At 37.5% G+C, this 22415-nt stretch overlaps 2 protein-coding genes across 14 annotated transcripts in view; one reads left to right on the top strand and one right to left on the bottom strand.

Moving 5' to 3' along the window:
* SENP1 (SUMO specific peptidase 1) overlaps positions 1-20802 on the bottom strand; it is a 51914-nt gene extending 31112 nt beyond the window's left edge. For 2 of the 7 annotated variants that reach the window (XM_060412681.1, XM_042246791.1), the window contains exons 1-7: positions 20086-20732; positions 16654-16701; positions 14604-14734; positions 13156-13240; positions 12273-12308; positions 7925-8084; positions 2878-3049 (exon numbers count right to left, since the gene is read on the bottom strand). In XM_060412681.1, coding sequence (XP_060268664.1) covers positions 2878-3049; positions 7925-8084; positions 12273-12308; positions 13156-13240; positions 14604-14734; positions 16654-16701; positions 20086-20137 — 684 coding nt within the window. In that variant the 5' untranslated portion in view covers positions 20138-20732. Of the gene's footprint in view, positions 1-2877; positions 3050-7924; positions 8085-12272; positions 12309-13155; positions 13241-14603; positions 14735-16653; positions 16702-20085 lie in introns of all 7 variants that reach the window. The other 5 variants (XM_060412683.1, XM_060412684.1, XM_027967397.3 and 2 more) reach the window with 5 other exon arrangements.
* The window catches only part of PFKM (phosphofructokinase, muscle), a 44162-nt gene continuing 41778 nt past the window's right edge, over positions 20032-22415 (top strand). For 2 of the 7 annotated variants that reach the window (XM_004006406.5, XM_060412673.1), the window contains exons 1-2: positions 20856-20933; positions 22014-22104. In XM_004006406.5, coding sequence (XP_004006455.2) covers positions 22023-22104 — 82 coding nt within the window. In that variant the 5' untranslated portion in view covers positions 20856-20933; positions 22014-22022. Of the gene's footprint in view, positions 20104-20855; positions 21211-22013; positions 22105-22415 lie in introns of those variants that run through there. The other 5 variants (XM_042246782.1, XM_060412674.1, XM_042246783.2 and 2 more) reach the window with 3 other exon arrangements.

The raw sequence follows: 22415 nt of genomic DNA, 5'->3' as shown, positions 1-22415 counted from the left end.
ACCAAGCTCCTCCGTCCATGAGATTTTCAAGGCAAGAGTACTGGAGTGGGTTGCCATTTCCTTCTCCAGGGAATCTTCCCAACCCAGATTGAATCTAGGTCTCTTGCATTATAGACAGACACTTTACCGTCTGAGCCACCAGGGAAGTCCTCAAGGGCAACATTAAAGAACAATATTATCTAATTAATAGTAACCTCTATTGTTCTTTAATGTTGCCCTTGAATCAGCCATCAGCCAAGTGGTAGTACAGCCACCACATGAATATTTCCAAATTCCTCTTCCTTGTATATATCTTCAAATCTCTGTTGTAAAACTGAACAGTAAGTGGTGACATGTTAATTCTATAGACGGCTTCATATTCCTGAAGATGTTAGACAACTCTAGATGTAAGATTATACACAATTCTCCTTCTTTAAACATAAGCAACAGCACCTCCCTAGGAGATCCCAATATTTCCATGGAAAATAACTTTTCCTCTAGTTTGTAAGTGTTCAGCAAGGAGATCCAACCAGTCCATCCTAAAGGAAATCAGTCCTGAATATTCATTGGAAGGACTGATGCTAAAGCTGAAACTCCAATACTTGGGCCACCTGATAAGAACTGATTCATCTGAAAAGACTCTGATGCTGGGAAAGATTGAAGGCAGGAGGAAAAGGGGATGACAGAGGATGAGATGGTTAGATGGCATCACTGACTCAATGGACATGAGTTTGAGTAGGCTCTGGGAGTTGGTGATGGACAGGGAAGCCTGGCGTGCTGCAGTCCACGGGGTCAGAGAGTTGGCCATGACTGAGTGACTGAATTGAACTGAACTGAACAGATAAGCTACCAACAATAATCTTACTTTAGTGGGAAAAAAGTAATATTTTAATCTGTATTATCTATAACACCTAAGACTAAACATCTAAATAATCTATTGAGAGTTTCATTTAATAAAGTTTGGTCCAATATTTTATCTTACTCATATAATACAGACTACTTCATATTTCTATACTACAAGTACCTTGCTTTTCACAGCAGATTAAAGGCCTAAAAACAACTGAGGTAAAATTTTCTGCAGCTTTTATTCCATAGGACAGGTTCAATCCTTGGCATCTTCTTGACACTACAGCAGGAAAGAGAAACCAGCCTCTCATTCTCCACTGACCCAGCCTGTGGCCTGGAGGGTAGTTTGGAAGGATGAAAGTATTTGGTCAGCCCAAGTCCTCAGGCTGGAAGTGAAGGTGAAAGAAGGCGGCGGGGCTGAGTTGTCCCAAATATTGGTTGGCTAGTGAGTGAATGGTGTGGGCTTACAATGTACATGGTTTGAAGGATACTCGTGATCCCAGCAGCCAGGAGGCAAGGAGGGGTCTGGGAGGCCTGCGTCCTGCTGCCATGCCCTCACTCTTTCCCCACAAGTCTCTGTAATCTGCAGACTGCCTAGGCTCTAGCAGAAGCACAACTCCTGCCACTTCAGTAATTAAAAAAAAATTATATATGCAGTAACTGATGGTACTAAATTCAATGTTATAAATGGTACAGTGAAAAAGAAATAGCTGTTGCTCAGCTATCACCAAAGGCAACTGTTGCCAGTTTTGTCTATCCTTCTCTCTGATGATTCACTAGTTTTGTCACCCTCTGTGAATAGTGTAGATTCAATACAAATTTAAAACCAAAAAACATACAGCATTTTTAACTAACCATGTCACAAATAATGAAGTTTTGCCACCTAAGAGATCTTCACCACCAAATTACGTAATTGTTTAGCACATCACCTGGTGGCTCAGAGGTTAAAGCATCTGCCTGCAATGTGGGAGACCTGGGTTCGATCCTTGGGTTGGGAAGATCCCCTGGAGAAGGAACTGGCAACCCACTGCAGTATTCTTGCCTGGAGAATCACCATGGATGGAGGAGCCTGGTAGGCTACACTCCATGGGCTCGCAAAGAGTCGGACACAACTGAGTGACTTCACTTTAGCACATAACACTATACTCTTGACTTCAGGCTCTGGAAGCTCTTAATGGGTAGGAACCACATCACCATGTTGTGTAGAGAAATCATACCACACCGGACTCATGCAGAAGAACTGGGTTGCAGGCTGACCATTTATTAGTTGTGTGACTTCTGACGTTTACTTTCCAACCTTGTAAAATGTGGTTTTGCCTCATCTCTTCCTATTTCATAGATTAAAAGAATTCAAAACAATAATATATGTGGAAAGCACACTGGAAAATCTAATGCTATCTAAGTGTGAGGTCATTATTATTCATTTGTATCTCCACAGCAACCAGTCCAAAGCTGACTAGATGCATAATAAATATTTAATTGAACAGGTTTAAGTACATTTCCTTACTTTATAGATTATACATTTACGGAAATGATTTTTTTCTTTTAAGTTTACTGAATGAATATAATAACACAGTGTCAACACATCTTTCTTGTGGAGAAAATTTATGATCTCAAAGATTTTACTCATAATGAAAAGATATAAATTGTTTAAGTGCCTTCTTGATTTTTCTTTTATATTGAGGAAAAACTATCCTGGTAAGAAGGGCAGGCAGGTATGTTATCAAATCCAGCAAGGTTAACAGTTTTGCCACATGAAGCTAGAGTTTTAGGAAGGGTGCAAAAGAGAAAAGAGATAGTTTGATGTACGAGAAGCCGCTCAGATAATACTGAAGATTAAGTCTGCTATCCAACAGGAATAAAAGATGGTAAGAAAAATATGCTAAGTTATCTCCTTAATCTTTTTAGAACAGATGACAGCACTCAAAGAGTAATCAAGGAAAAAAAAAACCAGAAAGGGTTAAGTAAATGCAATGGTTAATAAACATCTAAGTCAGAGGGAACAAATAGCTGAATGTAGGGCAAGTTTAACTCTTAGCAGCTTTTCCTTACCTCTTCTGCTGTGCTAATATGTCGTCTCTGAGTTTTCTTGGGGCTCAAAAGATTTCGACGACATGAACCACTCCAAGATGGACTTGAAACAGGCTTAATAGGAAAAGATTTTTCATATGCAGACACGTGGCAGTGATGGTTTGACTTTCCTGTAAAATTGTTTGATAATCCACTATAAAAAAAAAAAAGAGTTTGTAAGAAAAGACATGAAAATCTAGGCAAGTGATTTCCACTTTCAAGAAACAAAGTGGAATAACAGAAACAAAAAATTAACAGGTAGAATGACAGATGTACCTTGCGAGGGAAATACCCAGGAAATGATACATGAGTTGCTTTTTCAAGTTCTGCCCTTTATGAAGTCTTAAACAGCCAAACTATATAACTATCAAACACCTAAAATTTTATTTCTTAGTTTCACCATCTATGACAGAAAGCACATTGGATTAGATTTCTTCAGAAAATAAGGGTTCAAGGTACATTAATATGCACACATTTCCCTGCAGGCCCTCTTCCAGACTTTTGGAGGAAAATATTTTAAGATTAAATATGCAAAGATGAATAAAGCTGAAGTTCAAGTGAGTCTTTCAATTGAATTTTAAAGTTTGCTAAAAGGCCAACAGAGGGCTCCCATCTATCACTAAAAACAACTAGAAGGCTTATTATGAGGCTGCATCACTGTGACTTCTTCTGGCCTCTCTGCTCACCTCTTTTGAAGAATTGTTTCTTGATACCGTATCTGCTTCAAATAATGCAGAAAACTGACAATAAAAATATTTTTGTGGACTCAAAACCCAGTTTTATCTCTAAGGTTAGGTTAATAATTTATAGTTATTTCCTACGTGTTCTTCTTCATCTATTATCACCCAGCATAGCTACTTACACTCATATAATTTTCTTTCTGCTGAGGATGAAGAATAAATACATAGCTAACTAAGCTGAACTTATTGAAATGAACTTTTTAAATCAATACATGTGGTCTGAATCCAAATGAAATCAGATTAGGTCTAAAGAAAATAAAAATGTACATATACTCTAACTCTTTCAAACTCTGATTTTTATATGTGATGGAGTGGGTAAAGGAGCAAGAACTTAGAATCTCAGGAACAGGCTTCTTTTCTTAGATGGGTAGATGCAGCCAGGAAAAGATGGGAAGGCCAATACAATTTGCTTGGTAAGGATATAATGGATTCCCCACAGTGTCTTTTGTATTTATTTTTCCTAGAGTGTCTGTGTGTGTTTTAACACAAAGATTCTTCTACCTAAAGAAACAGCATGAGGGCATCCTGCAATGCCAGAAAGCAAGGGAGCTACCACCAACCAACAAGGTTGAATCAGACCCAGATGGAAGAGTGAAGGAGCTCCCACTGGCCACCGCTGTGAGAATGTAAGCATTAGAAGAGTAACGATTGTCATGGATGGAATTAATCTGAACTGATCTGAACCACATGAAGTGGCTAAAACTTACTTTGAAAATTGGTGATGAAAAAGAAAGATTTATTATCACATACTCCGCCTTCCCAGAGGGTAAACAAACAGCTCTAACTAATAACAAAAAAAAGCTCTCCCTTATAGCAGAGTGCCAATTAATTAGTACAAAAGAAATGATAAAATCATTTCAAAAATACTATTTCATTAACTCTAATAAAATTATTATCAGGTCAAAGGGGGCCAAATGGTACAAACTTTCAGTGACAAAATAAGTCATGGGGATGTAATATACAGCATGGTGACTACAGTTAATAATACCATATTTGAAAGTTACTAAGAGAGTAGATCTTTCTGTATGATGATGGGTGTTAACTTATTGTGGTGATCATTTCATAATATATACAAATATTACATTATTATGCTGTACACCTGACACTAATACAATGTTATATATCAATTATACCTCAATTAAAAAATTATCAGATAAGGGTTATCATTTAATAACTCTTAGGTTGATTTGAAACTGGTCATTCATATAATGCCAAAGTAACATCATTTAGGTGACATTTTAGTCAAAAGGAGGAAGAAAACCTAATAATTCAGGATCAGGGTGTTATCACTCTAATCCAGAGGTCAACCCAGCATCACTAACAACATGGTTGTAGGTTTTCTAATGTGATATAACACAGTATCAGATTTTACTCAAGCAAAAAAACCTAGTTTATAAAATACATGCCGAAGAGAGGACAAAATAATGATACTATGAGGAAGCATAGGTGTCAAATCCAAAAGGTAAAAATTATGCAGAAAAACATGTCATAAAAAAGGGGGTGCTATTCTGTAGTAGAAGAGCTGTTGTATACACATATATATATACACACACACACAGTATGTGTAATATGTATATTTTAAAAGATTTATGAGTTTTTGCCTAGCTAAAAGAATTTATGACATTTTGATTCCATAATTGTTCGACTTAGAATGAACAGAATGCTAGATTTCTAACTTACAGTCACTGAAAACTGTGATATAATTCCATGTATTTTAGGATCTAGTATTACTGCTGAAAGTCTAGAAAATTTATTATCTTAGTGATTAAAAAAATGTATATTAAAAAATTTTTGAATGAGGCATGAAACTTCTAATCCAATTCTGATAATATAAAGAAATACTATGTTGTAAAAAACAAACAAGAAATTAACAAGTGATAGAGTATTAGCTACAGATTTTGTTCCAGTTTCACAGAATGTTATGCTAGTGTCCACTATTTGTTTTGTCTTATTCAAGACTCCACGTTGTATTCAACTGCATTGAGCAGCTTAAGCTACATGCAATAATTTCTGGTAAATTCTCTTTTCATTTTTATGCTAAAAATATTTTCTAATTTTCCTTGTTATGACTTCTTAGATACACTTATCATTTAAAAGTGGACACTTAATGTTCAAATACATGGGATTTTGTTTAAAGTATCTTTAATATTAATCCCACATTTTGATACTAATTTCTCATTTAAATGCTTTCTTCTCTGCTATCACCCTCTAACTTTACTGAGGCTTTCAATGGCTAAGCTGAAGAATTCTCTTGGTAAATGTCACATTGCACCTGAAAATATGTGGGTTATTTTCAAATATCTTTTGATATTGACTTCTAACATAATTCCATAGTGATAAGAGAACAGACTCTGTATGATTTCAGTGCTTTTAGACCATGAAACTTTTGCTTCTAACCTCATGTCCCAGGATGTACACACAGTGCCTCCTGGTTCACAGTCCACAGGACTCGAATAGAGTTTATATATTACCACCACGTGAAAACTGTATAAATCTTAATCATGTTGAATTGGTTCACAGCGCTTTTCAGGTCTGCTATATCCTTTGACTTTTCAGTATATTCATTCTATTAATTTTTGAAAATTTGATGTTGAAACTCCAACAAAAATCTTAATTTATCTACTTAAAAAATAATTATAAAACATCATGGATCTATAAAGAAAAGCGAGTGCTATTCAAGACTGTAAGAAACTGAAGGGGGATAACTACTGATACAATTCTAGATTGTACAAACTAGCTGCAAAAGGATAAGGTCTGGACAAACTAGCTGTAAAGCATACTTCTGGGTCAACTAGGAAAATTTAAATATAATTTATTCGGTGTACAAGATAAAATTTACTGAATGAAAAAAGAGAAGATGACTGAAAAAGATTACAGAGGAGTATGCACAGTGTGAACTCATTTTTGGAAAAAAAATGAGTGTAAACAGAGGAAAATATCTGGAAGGATATATATATTAATGTAAGACATTACAAAGGTGATCTCTGATTGGTGGGAATATGATGTTTTTATTGCTTATTTTGTGCTTATCTGTATTTTCTAACTTTGTACAAAGCATGTACCCTGTTTCTATAATAACATTATTTTAAAAAATAGCAGTATGGCATTATTGGGTAAAAAAAAGCAACTTGCCAAATGATGCATACAGAATATCTTTAATGAAGTAAACATATTATACATTCTATAGTATTACACAGCATATATATCATTCTATATATAAGTAAGAGAGAGTGAAAGAGAAATGAACACAGGAAAAGATTTGGAGCAAACACATGAAGAGGAAGGGAGTAAGACTGTGAGTAGGGGTTAAGGGATTTTTGGCTTTATTGGCATTGTTTTAATTTTTACAATGCAACTGTATTAATGAATTCTTTTTTTATATTAATGATTTATAATTTTTTTTAATATTAAGAAGTAGGGAAGACAAATCCTAGGGGTACTCACACATGTTTCCAGAGGTCATGTGCTAATAATCATAAAATAAAAACTATCAAGTTGGTTTCAACTAACACCAGAAAGCTTAGCTTTGACTAAACAAAAAACTAAATGACCCTACATGTCTAAAATCTATCACCAGAGTAATATTTAAGAAATCATAAATACCATATAAAAAATTTACTAACATAAAGTATTTGAGGGGAAAGTTTCTAAGCCAAACTTCATCTGGCTTTAATAATCAGAATAAATTTGGCGAGGGAGTAAGCAGGGCTTATAAGTTAGGCTAACTACGATGAAGTTCTTTATGCGTGTATTATCTAAGAGAAATAGTGATCCAAAGTAAAAGCCTGCTTTGGTTGAAGTCAGGTCTCTGCTCACGTCAAAAGTCTGCAAAATGTGGTTTCTTCGCTATTAAAGTTGCAGAAATCGATCCATTTTCACTTTGGCTGTCATCAAAATTCAGCACCAAATAAATTAAAAGTTGAAAGTACAAAATGAATTTGTCCACATCTTTGTATTAGTAGTAAAGAACCTGCTTGCCAATGCAGAAGATGTAGGAGATTCAGGTTCAATCCCTGGGTTGGAAAGATCCTCTGAAGGATGGCATGGCAACCCAGTCTAGAATTCTTGCCTGGAGAATCCCATGGACAGAGAAGCCTGGCTGGCTATAGTTCATAGGGTCACAAAGAGTCAGACATGACTGAAGTGACTTAGCATGCACACGTATGCACTATGGTTTAAAGTTCAAAAATGGTGTTACTTCTTAAAAGTGCCAAAGTGACAACTGTCCTATGGCCATTTTCCCTTATAATGGAGAAAGGGCTTGTGAACTAAGCAGCCAGAATACTTACCTTGAGGTCTTTCGGGTTTCGAGGTAAAGACTTCGGCTGTTTCTTGATTTTTGTAAAGTTGAACCTGATACCGGAGTGGAATTTCTCCACTGGCCATTTGCACTCTGGCCAAAGGTTCTTAGGTCTCCTGAGCCAATAAAACTGTCTGAGGAAGTGTTGTCTAGAAGAATAAAAGTTTGAATAAATTAAACAAATACCTACAGTGGTTCTCCATATGACTGCAACCATGTCCAACATTGTATTCCAAAGTAATGTGGCATATCACCATGTCTCTCATGGAAGAAAGATACCAGTCTCAACTGCCAGCAAAGTCTGCAGTAAGGGAACTTCTACAAACTATAAGTGATTCAGCCATACTAACCTGAAAATTGATGAAGGAGCTGAATCCTGCCACAGCCATGTGCCTTATCTGCATCAATGTGACTCCGTGGTGTCCACCAAAAGTCAACATTTTACCCCAACTATATCTTGCAAGCACTCCCAGGCCTGGGCCTGAAAGAAGGTAGGCCAGACCAGTAAGAAAGCAGGTGGAGGGCCAAGGAGAATTGTAATTCAAATGAACAACAGTTATTGCTTAATAAGCAGCTGGTGTCACTCTGTTTTTAATTACCATGTTCACGACTCAGGGGCTCTGTCTAAGAGCAGAGATAACCTAATTGCTGCTTATTCTGGCCGGCTTATGGCAGGAATGACCCATGATATGCATTTGGTTCTGGTATGATAACTTCAGTCATTGAATGTTATGATCAAACATACCAATACTCTGATACTTGTTACTGCAGTCAGACTAAGTGAGGATTACTTATTATTTCAGTTTTATGACTTGTAGCTTACAAACTGAGATGATAAAAATCTTTCAGTTTCAGCTAGGAGTAGGATAATTTTTATATTCTCCTCTATCAGCAGGATGGGACAATTTAAAACAGCACCTTCAAAATAAGTTCAGATGTTAGCCAATGTGACTGAGGAGCACCAATGGAAAGGTAAAAATGTAATTCTCTACTTCCAGAATTTTTGTCTAATGCCCACATCATTTTGAAGATCCTCTTTCAAAGCATATTACTATAGAATTTTGCACAATATTAAGTATTTGCTGTTTAAATTACTTAATGTAGCTTTTGATACTCTTATCTAAAAAGTAAGGCAACTGACCAAAATACTAGTTTTGTATTGTGGATTTTTTTGAAGTTGATCAGGATTATCAGAATTTAGGGTAAATAAGAGAAATAAAAGAAATAGTCAAGGGTGGTATTAAGTACCACCATTACTGTACCAGTGTATGACCTAATCTAATAATTAAATTTATTTTCATAATGAATTACAACTTTTTCCCTCTGCAGCCAACAACTATGCTTGACTTGACATCTATTACTATTACTGTAAAAATAGAGACATGAGGCTAATGAGTTTCATTAAAGGATCAGAAAATCATTATCTTTAAGCAAAGTAGTAATGATAGAAATCTGTTTCTCATACTTTTTGCTAAAATTTGATTAGGGAATGATCTAACTTTAGCTGTCTACTTGAGGAATAAGTCTACCAAAAAATGCAAATTTGAGACTAAGGATAAACCAGAGTAGCCACTTTGATGGTATCTGACAGACGTCACAGGTTTTTTGGCTTTAAAATTAAAGGAGAAAGCACAGGATCAAGCAATCTATTTCACCAGAATCACTCAGTGATATTACTGAACAATGCTCTACTGCTGATGTGATCAAGCAAAGTTAGAGGGACCACCAAGGAGGCTGCACTCTCTTTTAGTATTGCCATCATTAAGAAGTCAGTTTGCAAATGCCACAAATAAGATTACGTATGTGTGTGTGTACACACACAGCACTATAGGGGAATACACCAAAATTTTAATTTGGTGATGGAATTACAGGTATTTTTCTACTTTTCTATACACATGTTCTATAGAGACAGGCAATATTTTTATGGACACTGAAATTTCATATTAAAAAAGTGTGTCAGGCAATCACTTACAATGAAAGTAACTATCAGTTGCTCCTATTAAGTTTCAGGTTTGTTTAGTTCTTATGAATACAGGATGCTTCAACTCATCTTACCTACTAAATGTCAGTTTGGCAACCTAATTTAACATATTTTACAAAGATAAGACATTGATAACGATTTTAAGCATGAGCAAAATCATTTCTTTTCATCTTGAGCTACTTTTATTTAACATTTAGAATGTTTTAATTTTTTTTCCAAATGTGCTCTTAATAAAATCAAGAGGTCTTGAAGTCTGGTCAACAATAAGTTATTAAAGTGAAAATGATGCATTTCTGCTTTCTAAATTTTTCTTTTAAAATCAGCTTTAAAAAAAAAAACCAGCATTTTACATGGTCTGATCTTGGAAATACTTTAAAAGCTTGATATAGAGAAGCAGATCCAGTAAAGTGTAAATGGAAAGCTGTAGACTCTAGATTCTAGTTTGAGCTTTTCCTGCGTTTGTTTTCACCTTAGTGGAGGAGTAGATAAGGTAAGAGAGGAGACAAAAACCAATACGGTCATAATGAGGAGACTAAGGCAAGTAAACTGAGGACCCATGTCTAGCCCAATCAAATCAAGGTGAATGACCACAGAAATTAACGTGTAAATTATCAGAAAAGAAAAGGAAATAGCAGAAACAATATTCTGCAGGCAGGACTTGGAATAAACAAGAATGGGTGTAGCAAGGCAACAAAGTTTAAAAAAAACTACACAGTAAAAGGATTTGAATTACAGTTTTCAGTATGAGAAAAAAAAAGCATACAGATCTTTGGCATTCACAGATTTAAATTTCTAATTGTCAGAGAGCAACCTTAGCAGTCTGTGAAACACCATAAATTAGTTTGGTCACAGACTAGATTATATTTGGCAGAGGCATAAATCTGAATCCTCTGCTTCAGGTTTTAATTTAGAGAATGAATGTAATGGCTCAGCGTCTCCATTCAATATGGTTTTATTACTCATTGTTGATAAGTCATCATCACATTTAAAGTAACTTACAAATTTTTTTCTTTTCCTAAAAAAAAAAAAAAAAAAAAATGGCCTTTCAAGTGAGAGACAAAAACTCTGACATAAGATTTTGATGTAGGGATCAACTTGTGGTATGAGGACAAACATAGAAAAATAACCCTCAAGAATCATGTAATTGAGTAGAAAGCCAGCAATTTGTTAAATACCACCAGTCAAGAATACAGAGACCTGAGATGATCTCAGAAATACCCTTTGTGAATATCAAGGGTCTACTGAAATTTAAAAGAAGAAAGCTAAAAACAAATGTTTTTAAGTTATGTATTTATAATACCTAAAAACAATGAAGGTGAAGGGACCTAAACCATAAAGAAAATGAAGGAAATGTAGATACACGCCCATTATCTTAAATCACAGCCCCTTGGATTCAGTTGTATTTCTACATTTAAAAAAATTTTTGAAATTTTACAAAGATAATCTGGCATATATTATGTACTGCTTCTAAGTATAACCTGAAGCAGCACCTTGTTATCAAACATACTGATATATCTATAGTGAAATTCATAAATATTCATATTTACAGAGATTTTTAAAAAAGCAAAACATAAAATAGTTAAATATCAATTCATGTAGTTTTTTGCCAAGAAAAGAATACAGCTCAATCTTGATGTCAAACAAATCACGATAAAAAGGTTTTCAGAGCCTTTTGAATTTTGGGATTGGACGTAAAGGACTGTGAATGTGCATATAAATTCCATGGGTTATTAGAAATCAACAGAAAAAGGTAAATATGAAGAGTAATAGGTAAGCAGAATACTTTTTTAAAAACTGGGTTAACAAAAGATGGTATGTTTTGAATCATACAATGTGTACATGGATATATACTGACAGAAAAACAGAAATGACCACAGAATTAAGTAAGAGTTGAATTAGCCAGGAGATATTGAATATAATTTGAGTATAATTTTCTATATACGATTGTTTATTATTAAATGTAATTAATATTAAAGGTAATTACTTTAAACTGAAACCAAATATTCTGTCCAATGGTAAACCAGCAAACAAAATTACAAGCATATATAGCTTGAGTTCAAATGAAAATATTAATGATCTGATTTCATTATCCACTCAACTGTCCTATTCATAGTATTAATACTAATAACCTATGAAGCCAGATTTCAGGCTCTCTGCTCATCAGAAAGAACTTTTCAACAACAATGATGGCAGAGTTACTTTCTGAAAAAATTAACTGATTTTTCTATACAATTAAGCACATACTATGTGGAGACCATTTCCCACCCTGGGAGAGGAAATCCAGTGCCCAAGGTAAAGTACCACCCACTAAATGATATTTAAATATAATATAAATCTCAAAGAACATCATACTAACGTCTTTTTAGGGGAGGAGATCTCATCTTGCTGAATCCTGAGGAAGCCAAATAAGAATAATTATTATTTGCATTTCATATTTATTATCTCAATTTATCCTTATAAAAATTCCACTGAAACAAGTTCAATGGTATGGCTAATATTCCCATACTTGTGGTCAGGTGAGGAGATGAAAGCATGAGGAGTGAAAAACTTTGGAAGACCACTACAATCTTCCTGGGTCATGCTGCCAGGAGGCTAACCAATTAAAAAACTCTTAAGTTTCCCCAAGACAGAGCCAGATCATTACAAATCCAAACCTTAAGAAGGGGGCAGATGAAAAGTAAGGCAGGCCAGGGGCCAGGAATAGCCTAGAGAATGCCGATTTCTGTTATGGATCACAAGTTGAAAAGGCAAGCCCTTGAATATGCAAGCATGGCTGTGGCAGGTGCTAGACAGAAACACATAGTGAACATTTCCTGCCCTAAAGGAGGGACAAGCTTGGGTAGAAATAAGTTTTCAGAATTTATGGTTTTAAGCCAAATACAAATAGGCTAGCTCTGTGCTTTAAATCAGTACAAAACAAGTATGCTTCACATTACATACACATATCTTAAAAAAAAAAATCCAAAACCAGAGTTGTACTGCTTTTTACAATGGCATAATAAGCAAGTAGGAGAACTGATTCCAAAAAAATACTTTCTCTTTAAAAAATGTTCGGTTGAGACTAGATTAGTGAAGTATTATAGCAACCACAAATAGCTTACTAAAATGATGTTTTAGTAGAAAAAAATACCATTTTGCTTTTGACAATGTTTTCACTTTTAGAGACAGTAAACACAAACGATTTGCTAAGAAGAAGACTGAAAGGTAGGAATGCCTTGACTCCAAGTAATGTGTCATACCTGAATAATAGTTTGGATTATAAGCTGCACTTCTTGTAGAACAAGTGTAAGACCGGTCCAAATTTCCTCGCCTGGAAGGTAAAATCTAAACAAAACAAAAAAATTTTAAGCCATATTTTTAACAATAAAATGCAATAAAGATTGACACTAGGAAAAATATACAATTAGACAAGATTATGACACATTTCAGAACAATTAAATATATGTATACATATGATAAACTGCATGCTAGTAAGAAAGGAAGAAACATAGACAATCTGATGAAATGACTAAGGCTTCAAGGGGAAAAATGGGAAAATATCTGTTAAACAACTTAGTTCATAGAATGCTCATTACAAGGTAATATGTATCTAGTATATCCTGTTCTCAAAGCCAGCTGTATCACACAACAAAGCAGCTGACAAAATCAACCTGGTTTTGATTCTTTTGATAACTTAACAGGACAGTTCTTAATCAGGGGTGCTCCTGTGCCCCAGGACAAATCTGTAAATGTGGAGATATATAATCAGTTATCAAAATGATTACTGGGGTCAGATGCTACAGGTATTAAGTGCCCAGGGGTTTGGGATGCTAAACATTCTGAACACAGCAAATAACAGTCTTATCCAAACTAGTAATGGCTTCCTACTGAGAAAGACTACTTTATTAACAGTGATCCTCAAATCTTAATGTGTATATAGATCAGCTGGAGACTTTTTAAACTACAGATTTTGATTCAGTAGGTATGGAGTAAAACTTGAGATTCTGTATTTCTCATAAGCTCTCAGATGATGCTGATGCTCCTGATCCGTGAGAAACTAAGCTTTATAGAACAGAGAAATCTCAGAGCTGTTGTATATTTTCAATTTCCTCCCGTTTAACGCTCAGCTATTTTAAGACACCAGTTTAAAAGATCACTGATCCGTGTATTGGTAAATAAAATATTGAGGAATAAGAGTTTTCTAAAAGGTACCATTCTCCAAGAATTCATACATAGCCTGGTTCTTATCTTAACTTGAACATATTGAACAAAATTCCAAATACTAGTATGCGAAAGTTGCTCAGTCATGTCCAACTTTTTGTGACCCCATGGATCATACAGTCCATGGAATTCTCCAGACCAGAATACTGGAGTGGGTAGCCTTTCCCCTCTCCAGGGGATCTTCCCAACCCAGGGATCAAAACCAGGTCTCCCATATTGCAGGCAGATTCTTTACCAGCTGAGCCACCAGGGAAGCCCAAGAATACTGGCCCTTCTCCAGAGGATCTTCTCAACCCAGGAATTGAACCAGGGTCTCCTGCATAGCAGGCAGATTTTTTACCAGCTGAGCTACCAGAGAAGCACTAGTATAACCGATTCTAAAAGTTTACATATTTGCCTGTGTTTTCAAGTGTGGCAAATAAACTCTATCAGATGAAAACTTAAGACTAAATAATTCATTAATTAAGGAAAGAAAATTATTACTAACCTGATGGTCAGAAAGTGAAAGCTGGTCCTCTGAAAAACCTGTTTGTGACAGGAGATGGGTTTTGAATATGGAGTTGTGGTTCATTAAAGTTACTTCTCCAGCATCCATCCTCATCCTATCAGCAATATCATCTGGGGAGAGTCCAGATTAGTTCAAGTCACATAATGCTTCAATATTTATTTTTCCATGAACCAATCTTTTCACCTAATAAAAATGAATTTTCCCAAACACCTCTACAATCAAATAAAACCTCTCCTTCACAACTATTGGCAAGAAATCTCAAAATGTCCCTGTCAAAAAAAAAAGGGGGGGGGCCCATGTGCAGAAATTGGTTAATTTGGAATTGAGATCATCTACTGAACAGTTCAAGACTTGTACAAGAATAAAAAGAGCTTAATTCAAAGTTTTAAAAATAATGAAATCTTCCCAAAGGAAAATTTTGATTTTTTAACTGTAGAAAAATATTAAATATTAAAATATTAAAAAAAGGGAAAAATTTTACCATTCAAAACAAATACTCTTAACCCAGTTTATTTCCTATTTAAACTCAAAAAGGTACTGTAAAATTTAATCCATGTGAAAATTTTCCCTGCAAAAAGCATAATTTATTCATACAGCTCTTAATAGACATCAGCTCAGTTACTGCAATACTGTGGCAGAACCCTACTTTTATAACCATTTTTTGAGGGGTTTATTACTACAAAAGAGCTAGAACAGAAACAAATGAGAGGAAGGGAATTCAGTGGTTCACACTGTTATCAGCAATGAGAGAAAAGGGAAACAAATGACCAGGAGAAAGAAGAGAGACTGAGCAAAAGGAGAAAACAGTACAGAGAAGACTAATGTGGACTTCAAAGAAACATACGCGATGTTATAAGACCTAACTGTATAAGTTTTTCATCCTATTCCTAAACTGACTACTAGTCTTAAACTTATTTATATTGCTCCATTACAGACATAAACTACTATGAACAGAGGAAAATGTTCCAATAACAGTTAATTCTCAATGCTACTAGCTAAATGAAATTAAAATTTTACCTTCATCAAATTATTTATCATATAATAAGCAGTATGAAGTGAAGTGAAAGTCACTCAGTTGTGTCCAACTCTTTGGGACCCCATGGACTATATAGTCCATGGAATTCTCTAGGACAGAATACTGGAGTGGGTAGCCTTTCCCTTTTCCAGGGGATCTTCCCAACCCAAGGATCAAACCCAGGTCTCCTGCAATGCACGCAGACTCTTTATCAGTTGAGCCACAAAGAAAGCCCAAGAACACTGGAGTGGGTAGCCTATCCCTTTCCAGTAGATCTTCCCAACCCAGGGATAGAACCAGGGTCTCTTGCACTGCAGGCGGATTCTTTACCAACTGAGTTATCAGGGAAGCCCATATTACACAGCATAACAATATTAAAGAACCAGTTTGCCTGAGCTTAAAACCTGGCTTCACCAATTATAGTTGTGTGATCCTAGGCAAGTTTCTTAAATCTCTGTGTCTCAGATAATAACAGTACCTACTAGATGTTCCTGCTCTTTAGCGGCTAAGTTGTTTCTGACTCTGCGACCCCATGGATGGTAGCCCACCAGGCTCCTCTATCCATGGGATTTTCCAAGCAAGAATACTAGAATGCACTGCCTTTTCCATCTCCAGGGGGTCTTCCTGATCCAGGGATCTAACCCTTGTCTCCTGCATTGGCAGATGGATTTCTTTACCACTGAGTCACCAGTGAAGCCCACCTACTAGATACTATTAAGTATTTTAAGTACTTAAAAGGCCTCGCACATAGTAATACTTGGTACTATGTATTTGGCTTTTTAATACAATGAATGAGAAAATGCTTTAAAATGTTGCTATAAAGAACAGCCCAACCAAAGGAAAATTGTTTGATATATTGTATTATATAATTAGGATGCGATCTCCTTTAAAATTATTATTAACACAAAAATCCAAATATTGAAAATATTATTAAGCACAGATGCAAATATTCTTTCATTCCAGCTTAACTAATTAGAGTAAAAGGATTGAACACTACTTCATAATCAGTCTTACCCATGTCAGGTGTTTTCACATCACTGACTTCAGCAAAGATACAAAGTCCTATAAAAGAAGACAGAAAACAGAAATATTACATTCTGAAACATCTCTTTCATATAATTATAGAACATGAAGTCACTCAGAAGTGGTGCTTTTATTCTTAGTGAAGAAAAAAAATAAGATGGTAAGGCAAGTTGATGGGAAGAGAATGGAAATTAAAACGAGCCTAAGGTAGTTCCAAACATTTCTGCAACCTGTGCTATACTAAAGAGCGATTATGGGCTACCCACAGACTACTATAGCACAAAGCAGGTCAGGAGAGCCAACACTTTGGAGGTTAATTTGCACAGGATCATAAAGTTAGTGACAGCACTGAAATTACAACCTAAATGTTCTTCCCAATCCACTGCTCTATCACCTCATGCTAGACCATTTTATAAACAAGTAACAGATCTTATAGTAGCCCTATTAAGACTTCTCTTCCCCATGTCTTACAGGCCAAACAAAAAGTAATAAGACATTCTGAGGACAATCAAAGAACTTATCACAGTTGTACTAAATACGGCCCCCACCCTCATCATTAACCAAATGGTTACAAATCAAAGCCCCTTTGCCTATACGAAATTTTCTCCTCAATGTGTCTAATTTGCCCAGAAAAAGAAGTTAAAAGCCTAGCTGGTGGAACTAGGTTAATAAACACATCCCAGGATCAAGGCTTCTTGGAAGATTTACAAAGAGATGACTAGGGGTGGTACACTTATTTATTCATAATCTTATCACCTATTAAAAGACTGAGCATTTCACCAACCACATAGCACTATCAGAGCTTCAACTTAAGGAGACTGAATGATGGTAACAGGAACCCTTTATGGTCCCAACACCGAAGTGCACACATCAAGGAAGGCTGCTTGAGCTTTTCTTGGCATAGGTACAGACTAAGCAGAGTTATTATCTGATTACCCAGTCTTGCCAGGGGAGTTACGCAAAGAATTTAAGTCTTAGATTAAGGCTTCAAATATATTTCCAAATGCTCAACTTACTATAAGGTTTCTATCTGGTAATTCTCCAGATTATTCTTTTCCCTTCTTTCTTTTTAAAGAAAGCCAAATTCCCTGGTCCCCTATAAAGGGGAAAATGTCCTATCAACCAATAAACTAGCAGTGACTTTCTCCCATTTCACTCTTTTAAGCCATTCCATAACTGTCACCACTAGTCTTTTTTGGGGAAAAAAAAACAAACAAACCCCACAAAGTTGTATTTTCAATATTTATCGTATTTAACGTTTCAAAACACACCTGTTTGGCTTGGGTGGGGAGGGGTGAGGGGACATTTATTTCAGGGTTAGTTTTAAAATATTTTCTCATTTTCTACTGTCCAATCATTTCAGCACTTCCAATGATCTCTAGGACACTCTGCCTCTCTTTTCTTCCTGTCCCCTAGTTGCCCCAGTTCCGAGGGCCCACGGGCCAGGAGTTACCACTAGTCTTTTTTGTTATATTAAAAGTAATGCCAATTTAAAAGCCTGGTGCCCATTGGAACAATCCCATGTTAACCTCCTTTGCACTGCTGAGATAGAGGTGAAAGGGAAGCAAGCAAGAAATCAAAGAACGTTGGCAATTATATCCAGAGAGGTTTAGTGACTTGCCTGAAATCACAAAGATGGGACAAAGGAAAGACAAAAATCTAGGCATCCTCACTTATAAGCAGATGCTCTTTCAACAAACATCACAATATTCACATCCTTCAACATATCCTTATTGAAGGATTCATACACTTGGGCAAGATAAAAGTAATCTCTAGCTAAATTTGGGGAATCCACCCATTTTTTACGCTGCTGCTGCTACTATTTGGTAGCCAAGTCCTGACTCTTTCGACCCTACAGCTTGAAGCCCACCAGGCTCCTCTATCCATGGGATTTCCCAGGCACATCGAGCTTCTTTGGTGTGCTTATGCTATTTTCTTTTTGCCATTGTGCAAGTATAATGGGAGAAAGGATATTTTGCCCCAAGATTCAACATGAAATGTTGGACCTGGAACTTCTGATGTCACCAAATTCTTTCAAGCATGAGAAATTTTTCCTTCTAAGAGTATTCTAGTGCTTCATTTTCTACTTCACATCAGTCATTTAATTTATGAAAAAAACAAGTAATTACAGGTATTCAGTTGAAGTCAGATAAACGGCTGAGCACAAGATAACAAAAAATCTGAAAGAAAAAAAAAATGATGGCAAAGTCCTGACAATAACAGGACGTAATGAGCATAGTAAGACAAACATGCAAAGAGGTGATTATAAAAGTGAACATTTAGAGCTACCATGAAGCTATCTGAAAGTATATACTGAGGAGAGGCACTGTACAATTAGCTTTTTGCAGGACCAAGATGTAGTAAGAATAATTTCTGATAATGACAAGGGTGTGGAAGTGATCATGTGAATCATCCTATTACAAACTCTGGAAAATTATGTATATGAAACAGTCTGCACTCTATCATTATGCAATTTTTGGTTGTCTTTCATATTTCTACAAGGCATCACTCAAATTAGACTCTAACACCTTAAAATCCTTAAAAAAAAGATTCACTTTCTTTCACACACACACACATTTACTGTGCACCAATAACACAGAGTGGACTGGGGATACAATGATGAGGAAGAACTGGTCCCTGCTGCAGAGAATCTGTCAGAGGGAGGAAACCAGATTCATCAACAGATACTTAAAACAAGGTAATAAAGCTGGTGCAACTGGTAGAAGGTGTAGGAGTCAGGTATAGAAAAGGAAAGACTTCCAAAGCAGTAGTCAAGAATTACATCACCTTATCTTGAGGTAGAAGAACCTGTTTTTAATTCATTTGCTGCCTCTAGATCTGTCATCAGATGGGTGACAGGAAGACCATCTTTGCAGTTGGGATAATTAATTGGAATTAAGTAAGAGTGAGTGAGGCTTCTCCACAACAAATGAGGGTTCCAACATGGGACTAAAGGAGAAAAGGGAATCTCTAAACTAGCAGGTTAACGGATCATTCTTAAAGACATGCTTAAAGTTTCACTGTAACTGTAATTCCAAATTCAGTGTAACCTATCTCTCAACAGAAGCCCTTAACACAAATTATCTTTATAAAGATTTAGGAGGTGATACGATCTAAAATCATCCAAAATCACCCACTTGGAAGAAGGACCCTAAGTTAATTAGTTGGGGGCCTCTAAAAGGCATAAATTTCACAAGAATCACCCCCACCCCAAATATAAAAAGCAAACAAACGTGAGGTGAAATGACTTTAACAAGGCTGACGAGAAAGTGATAAAGCAGCGAGTTACTGCCAACAAGATAGTGGAAATACTGCAAAGGCACCGATAAACAGAAATCACCAAGCTCAAGAGAAACTGGGTATATATCCAGAGAGATCACGTTATAGGGGACGGCAAGAAAGAGACGGTTCGAGGGAATTTACCAGGAGGCGATAAGCCAGGTAAGCAAACGGCGGCAGTTAAGGGGATTTTCATAACCTGGGCAGGAGGGTCCAGACGTTTCTTTCTGGTGGTGGCACTAGCGGTATCACATCTCTGGGAGACACCACAGAGTAAAAGAGTTGGAGAAATGTTTACATGAGACGCAGAAGTAGTCGAGAAATATCTTTCAAGCCTCAAGGAAGGCGGGAGGTGAAGCACGCATAACAGAAAAGCTGAGCTTCCCGATGAAAACAGCTTTCCCCTGAGAGACCTGCTCTGGCGGGAAAGCCCCGAAATCCCAACCGGCCTTTTCCTCACGAGTAGGGCTAGGCGCTGAGATGGGGCGGCCGTGACCGTAGGGAGACGGCCTCTCCTCGACCCCGGAGAAAGAGGCCTCAAGGAACGGCCCCGGGAAAGCTAACTAACGGCCACCCGCCAGATCGCGGCCTCGGACAGCAGGGGGGAGAGGTGGTCCCAGGGGGCGGGGCAGAGGAAAAAGCGCACTCCCCACAGCTGTCCCCGCTTCCGTCCAGCCCAGCCCAGGCTGCCGGGCCCAGGCCCGCTCTGCCTCCCGGTCAAGGCTCCCTCCATCCTCACCCCTCCCCCAGCTTCCCGCCGCCACTCACCGAACCGGAACCGGCTGCTATGCGAAGGGGTTTCCGGCCGGGCGCGGAACGCAAAACCCGGGAACCGCCGCGAACCGGAACCGCCTCCACAACACCGGAAGAGCTGTTCCGAGGCTGCGGAGGAGGAGGGGGTGGGGCGAGAGGTCAAAGAGCAGAGTTGAAGACCCGCGGAACGCCTGCGCAGTGTGGCGAGGCCTCAGACGCCAAGGGACTCATCTAAGACTGTAGTCATAATTTCCTCTTTCAGTCTGGGCTTTTTCTCCTTCTCCTTATTAGAATACTGTTAGTGTGCCCATCGTCCTTCGCTTTTCTCTGTTCCCTCTGGCCCCCTTACCCGCCGCCTTCTGGTTCCGCTCGGCGATTTCTGCTCACGTTTTGGTTTCCATGGCAGCTTCTCTCTCTGGCTCTTGAACTGCAGGAACCGGTGGCCACCTTGACAGATGTAGACCTGAGCTAAATCTAGGCCGGGCAAGATTCACGTTTTAGCGAGAATCACAAAACGTTAGTGCTTGTAGAGGTTACTGGCCATCATTTAGTCTACGAGTTTCAGAGAAGTGGAATCATTTCCCAAAGTTATAAAGTACATGGCAGATCTGGGACTAGGAAACAAGTTTCTTAACTTGCAGTCCTGTGCTCTTTGCAGCCTATCATGCATGATTGGCTATTGGGGAAAAGGTGGGCCGGGGGGTGGGGGTTGGGGGACAGCTTGGGATTGGCTTAGGCTAGACTCTGGAAAAGTGGGGAAACTTCCAGAACGATGGACGAGTTTGAAACACTCCTCCAGGAGGTGTGAGGAAAGTTATCTGGAGATCCATCCCAGGATTCTGCTCTCTGAAGAACTAGATGACCATGTTGTTGTTCATGGGAGTGAATTGATTAACCTTTATTCTATATTTTTAAAAGAAAATAATGAGAAGGCATACATTTGTTCATTTAGACTTGTCACCAAGTCCCTCAGCTTGGTGGGCCTCAGGACCCAGGCCCATCTAGAAGTCTTGGAGAAATGCTTCTGAGTAAGCACTCTAGACCCAGATGACAGCCACAGTCAGGTCAGACTTGGTTGAGCTGGAGGCCTCCAGCCTTTAGCTCCTTTCAGCTGCTGGAGAAAATGCTTGCTGAGTTCAGGATATCTTGTCCTGTCAAATGTATGAAAGTAGATAGTATGTATCACTTCATATGCTGACATTTTATACTTAGGACCTAAGGCCTATTAGTATTGAACATACCTGGTCCATGTCATTTTTGTCCATCTTAATTTTTCCACAGATCTGTTGATTTGCATTATATTCTGTCTCTATTTCTAGGAGGCAACCATGCGTAAAGTGGAATTTCATCTGAAATTTTTCATGTGTGTAACTCAGTCTCGCCAGTTAGTCAGGACTCCTCAGAGAACAGGTACCATTGTCTCCTGATCATATTCCAGTAACAGAATGGATTCTTTTGCCAGGAATCTCAGTATAGGATATGAGACTTACTAGTGGGAGAAGGCAATGGCACCCCACTACAGTACTCTTGCCTGGAAAATCCCATGGATGGAGGAGCCTGATGGGCTACAGTCCATGGGGTCACTGAAAGTCAGACACGACTGAGCGACTTCACTTTCACTTTTCACTTTCATGCATTGGAGAAGGAAATGGCAACCCACTCCAGTGTTCTTGCCTTGAGAATCCCAGGGACGGGAGAGACTGGTAGGCTGCCGTCTCTGG

This window comes from Ovis aries, chromosome 3, assembly GCF_016772045.2.
Source record: "Ovis aries strain OAR_USU_Benz2616 breed Rambouillet chromosome 3, ARS-UI_Ramb_v3.0, whole genome shotgun sequence".
NCBI classification, from domain to species: Eukaryota; Metazoa; Chordata; class Mammalia; order Artiodactyla; family Bovidae; genus Ovis; species Ovis aries.
Note: the sequence above shows the minus strand (reverse complement) of the source record. Positions and strands in the feature narration are given on the sequence as shown.